Source organism: Gossypium hirsutum, chromosome A06 (genome assembly GCF_007990345.1).
Source record: "Gossypium hirsutum isolate 1008001.06 chromosome A06, Gossypium_hirsutum_v2.1, whole genome shotgun sequence".
NCBI classification, from domain to species: Eukaryota; Viridiplantae; Streptophyta; class Magnoliopsida; order Malvales; family Malvaceae; genus Gossypium; species Gossypium hirsutum.
The window spans coordinates 69,651,511-69,657,291 of NC_053429.1; the positions used below are offsets into that span (position 1 = coordinate 69,651,511).

Sequence of the window (5,781 nt, forward strand, 5' to 3'; positions counted from 1 at the left end):
TTGTTACTGAAAGGAGAGGAGTGGTGGAATGTAGAATGGGAGAATGACTATCACAAGATGCTGGTTTAGTTTGAGCAAAATTTTCGATAAATATTTTGAGCTAGCAAATAAATAATCATTTTTATTTGTGGGTCAAGGCTAAAGCTATCCATTTTGATTACCATATTTCTCAATATTAAGCAAAAACTTTTGTTTGCAACGTGAAGAACAAATTGGTAGTTTAAGTATCAAAGTTTGTATCAGGACGTTAACCAACAATTTGGAACCAGGGTCCAATTAGGAAATATGTGCATGCAATCATTTTTGGTGCTCAATTTAGATAACCAACGAAGAAAAAAGGGAAAGGAAAAAAAAATGTTTGACCAACTAACATTTCATTTAATACAAAAGAAAAGGTATAGCATTAGCAATTAGCATATGATGCCCAAGTTGTTTTGTCACCAAAATATGAAGAGTAATGTAGACAATGAGAATCCAAAACTAATTCTCGAGAAAACAATGGAAATTTTTTAGCAACGTAGATCCGCTGTTAAAAACTATTCCGTATAAGATTTCATACAAAAAGAATGCCTAAAAAAATATAATTTGAACTATAATTTGAACTCACAAAAGCAGTCAGACAACGCAGACCCTCGTCCCTTGATGAAATCATCTTTGTGAGCCTTCCATAATGCTTCCATCAACAGCTTCCCTTCCAACCCTCTAGATGTAAATTCAGCAAAAGCTCTTCGGCTTAAGAAAAGAGTTTTATACAGTCCTTCAAAAGCTCGCATCGCGGCTACCATCTTATCCATGTTTCCAAAGTATGTAGCCATGTAAGAATCACTGTTTATTGATACGTAATAATCCAAGGCAGCTTTTGTGTTCCCATGCATTGTTTCGAAATCCTCACCACTAAGAAGAGCAGATTTGGTAACTACATTGCTATAAATAGATGTTAAACCCTCAATCTCCATTAGTCCATCCCCAGCGGCAAGATAAATGTTTGTGTTCTTTGGTATTGATAGTGCTTGAAGTATAAAGGCAGTCTCATTTGGTGTAAGGGGGCATTTTCCCCTATTTCTCCAAATCCGGGCTGCTTCTCCAGTCCATGGCTTTCTATCATCTCCACGTGCAGCTTCAAGGGCTTTCATCGAGGTAGGTGAAAGGCCTGAGTACTGACATTGGCTATAAGCTACCATGTCTGGTTCAAACCGAAGGTGAAGGGAAAGGAAAGGTTTTGGTATAGCTTCCAGAAGCTTGTTAGCTTTCTTCTCCAATGATTCAGTCAGCTTTAATGCTCTGTAACAGGCTTGACAAAGTGCAGCTTTTGCATACTTTGGGTACCTACAAGATATCTTAACAAAAATGTAAATATATTCATCTACACCATAGTTCTACGTAATCAAAGTCTTGAGAAATTCTGAGACAGAAAAAAGTAATACCTATCCCTTCTTTGGCTCATTGCTGGTGTGATAGAGACGTAATGATATTTCAATAAGGATGGAAGAACACTTTCAATGTAATCAAATTGACCTTTCCGTTTACTGCAATCTACTCTATGGGGTTCTTTTGATGATATCTCTGGTGGCAATTCTTTAACAACATTGACAAAACCATTCATCTGTGTTATGAAGTAATCGGCATCGAATACATCTGAAAAGCCACTGCTATGAAAAGAAAGAATCGTAACTAATAAAATGGCAACATAAACATATTTGGATATCATTAGACATTGTAACATTGGATTATAGTAAGCAGTTTAGCTACACCCATCTGATAATAAATTATGTATAATACTAAACAAAAGAAGCTGTTACAATCACTAGAACTATGACTGAAATAACTATGACTTAATTTCAAGCACTTAATAAAAAAGGGAAGATGAGATATATCCTCATGATTTAAACATAGGTAGTGTTAACAGTAACACATTTGAACATGTAAAAGTTCAGCTTTAATTTTAACTAAGTTAGAGTTCAGGTATTTTGTTTAGCAATTTGTTGCTGAAGCAGTTACACACTAACACTGTAGTGTAAGCTTTTGGTGATCAATGATTTCCAGAACTAGAAAATGTTCTCTCTTTCTCAAACTTTCTATCTTCTTTCTCTATTAATCCTTTGAATCTTGAAGAGAATTTCAACTTTCTAACAGGTAGGGAAGTGTTGGCAACCTTGACAAAGAAACAATAGAACTCATCTCTCTTTCTCAAACTTTCTATCTTCTTTCTCTATTAATCCTCTGAATCTTAAGAGAATTTCAACTTTCTAACAGGTAGGGAAGTGTTGGCAACCTTGACAAAGAAACAATAGAACTCTAGAAGCACATAATATTTACATAAAGAATTTATGATTGGACAGTTAGATATAGGTTCATTTTCCTGAAAAAGAAAATTCGGTTTCTTGAACGAGAACATTTGTCCACTCCAGCTTCAATAATAAAGCTTTAATTAAATTCTTCCCCATTTCAGTAGTTCAGCAGTTCAGGAACTCAAAGTCAAGCAACATGTGAGCCACTACTAAGTTCATCTCTTGGCAACTAACAACAAATTCTCAAAAGAGAATAATACAAGCAATTTATCAAACCTAACCACAAACATAAATTTGACAAAGGAAAAGCAAATTATGGATGATAACAACATAGAACAGAGCCAGCATAAGCGTCTGGAGGATGGGAAGACATGGCTAGTAACACTAATCCCCATGACTACCATTATATTACAGTCAATCAGATGCTGTGTAGGTTCTCATTTTGCTCTTCTTTTTTTTCCTGTGTAATCTTAACTTCAATAAGAAAATTACAATTAGTAGAATTATATCATAGGGTATTCACTACAAGCACTATAAAGTTTAACATTACCTAGATCTCTACTGCCTTAACATGTGTGAAACTCTTCAAAGTAATTTAGAAATTACAGGATCCCTCAAATTTCACTTTATTTGCCAAAAAAAGAAAAAAAAATTAAAAAATTATTTAAAATATGTATAAGAAAAAAAAAGGCATAATTATGGAAGATTAAACAGTTTAAATTTAGTTAGACAAAATTACTTAAAAAGATATCTTGAAGAGAACAAAAGTGTAGACAGTTGTGAATGTGAAAAGTGATAGTTTATTTTGAACAATAGTAATTTTTTAGTGAGTTTTGTCTTAAAAAATAGTTAAAAGTATTTAATTATCATTTTACGTTTTATGATTAGTGGGTGGTTTTTTAAAATGCGATTTGTATTTTAACTGTTAGTGACGTTTTAAATTTTTGTTATTTATCTTTTTTTGAATTAACTAAATTATGTATACTTTTACTTTTTTTTTTAATTTTTAAGTAGGGGTGTTTTAATAAAATTTTCAATTGAATTGGTGACTGATTAACTTGTGACAACAACTAAATCAAAAACTTTATTATTAGTAGCAATGCCAAGAAAAACCTACCCTTGAGTTATCACGAGTAGCATATATGAATTCCAAGAGGCACAATTTACCTTGATTCATTCCAATATGCAGCCACCTCAAACTTCGGCAACACCAAAGTAGCATTTAGTAAACGTGCAATACCAACGCCGTCACAGAACTGCCCTCGCCAAGAAAAATATCTGATGTTTAGTCCAAATTAATTTATATTAGAAATTATTTAAAAATTTTAAAATAGCTATACGCTCACATCTCTTCTCATCTGATTGAGGCCACCATAGCAATCGACACGGATAAAACCATTACTCTTGGCTGGTAGAGCTGCAGGAATTCAACAACAAAAAAAAAAAACAATGCAAATGTCTGCAATGATAGCCATTTAAGAACAAAAAAGATTGACTCAGAATGTCAAAATCTAAACAGAAGGCCTTTAACCTAATCCAAACCCCACTTCCCACCCTTCTAAAACTTTAATTCCCTAACTATACCCCTTTCCATGTACACCTATCAAATCTACATCAAACAAATCAATAAACTTCAAAAACTTTAATAATAATAAAAACGAAATACAATGTTTCCCCAGTTTTTACATGAAAAACTTTTAAAAAGCCCGTTTCCAAATACCAAAATTCAGTCCTCTTCTTCCTCCCTGGAAGCTAAGACATGTATTAAAAAAGGCAACAAAGCTAATAATGCATGAATAATAAAAGCCAAACAATAGACGGGTATAGAGAATACTAACGAGTTAAGTGAGATTGAAGCCACCACTTGCATGGTCTCCATTCCACAATTCTCTGGACACTCCATATATCCGATTTGGCACTGAAATTTTCCCCAAATCAACGAAGATTTATCTTAAATTAATGACATACAGTGAAAATGGGATCCGTAGAGAGAGACTGGATTAGTAACCTGGTAGAGTCCGAAGACTTTGAAGGCGCAACTGGCGGCGAAGGATAGATCAGAACGACGGCCAAGAATAACGAAAGTGTCGAGATGATAACAAACAATGGCTTCACCCTCATTTCATGCAAAACTAAAAAAGGGAAAAGGAAATTTCACTATGACTTTTTTAGATCAGATTCAACTGGATTTGTTCCTTCTTTAAAATGTAATTTCCGACCGGGAAAAAAAAAGGAAAGGAATTATTGGGTTTTGAAAGTTTCAGAAGAAAGTGCATATAAAACCCCTTAAGCGATTGAAGTCATGATTGAGGAAAATTCATGGGTAAACTACCGGTTAATCCCTCTAAAATGGAGTTTATTCCTATTTTGGTCATTTCCTTTTTTTTTTAATTTGATCATTACTGTTAAAGAAATTGATCAAATTAATCACTCCATCATCAAATAATATTCAATTGCTGACAGTGCACTAACATAATTTAAGAATTTTTTAATTGAAACAATAAAATAAAAGATGCTGTTAAGTTATTTTATATTCTTTTAATGAAATAAAATAATCTTAAATTCTATCAATGAATGAAAAAAAAACTCATTTTCAATAGTGTATTAACTAATATATATATATATAGCTATCAATATTATATATAAATATTTGAAGGAAAATAACAAAGTTGACTGACAATATAGGTTTTATCTTGTTGATTGATTTGATTATATGAAGGGAAAAAAAAAAAAAAGCTTTGTCACTGTGATTGGTTTTCTTCTTGTTTAGCACCTAATTATCTACACATCACCTTTATCATCATTATTTAATCCAATTAAAAACTAAAGAGATCTGCTAGTCTTGTAATTAAAGACTGATTATTTCTTTATATAATTCATCAACTCTTCTTTTCGCATATAGTTTTTATTTGATTAGTTTTCTACTCACGGGAAATTTTAAAATAAATAAAAACCCCAGAATATTAATTTGGTCGAGAGAATATAGAATATTTTAATAGTACATTTTATTTAATTGTTTCAATGAAAAATTTATTAAATTATGTTGAGAATGATCCAAGACGATTCGAGGCCGAGATCGATCTAGCCTGAGCTTGAGATAAATTTGATTCAAAGTCCAAAAAAAAGCCTAACTTTATAACTAAACAACCATAATAAGCATTAATAATTAATATAATTTTATGATATTATTTAAATTATAAATAAATAATAATTCTTTATTTTTTAAAAATATATTCAAAAGCATTGCATATGTATATTAAAATTTTGTTAATAGGAAAAATAATTAATAATAATTGTTTATGTTAAATTATAAAGTGAAATAAAATTTTAAAAACATCAATTTAATATAAAATATTTTTAATACTATAATATATATGTATAATAAATTTATAAAATTAATAATTATTAAAACCTATAAAATTTAACTTTAATGATAATATAATAATATATTATATAACTATTACCGAAACCGAAATTGATTAATTATCCTGAC

General features: G+C 31.0%; 1 protein-coding gene across 2 annotated transcripts; it reads right to left on the bottom strand.

Annotated features, from left to right (window-relative positions):
• Window positions 1-357: 357 nt before the first annotated feature.
• On the bottom strand, window positions 358-4,602 carry LOC107937240 (O-fucosyltransferase 13). Of its 2 annotated transcripts, none has more exons than XM_016870091.2 (6): window positions 4,297-4,602; window positions 4,127-4,206; window positions 3,635-3,705; window positions 3,456-3,544; window positions 1,425-1,646; window positions 358-1,326 (listed from the first exon to the last, which is right to left on the bottom strand). In XM_016870091.2, the coding sequence occupies exons 1-6, from the start codon at window positions 4,407-4,409 to the stop codon at window positions 591-593; spliced, it is 1,311 nt and encodes a 436-aa protein (XP_016725580.1). In that variant the 5' UTR covers window positions 4,410-4,602; the 3' UTR covers window positions 358-590. The 2 variants fall into 2 exon arrangements, with proteins under 2 accessions (XP_016725580.1, XP_016725578.1); XM_016870089.2 differs by having other exon boundaries at window positions 1,425-1,649.
• Window positions 4,603-5,781: the final 1,179 nt, after the last annotated feature.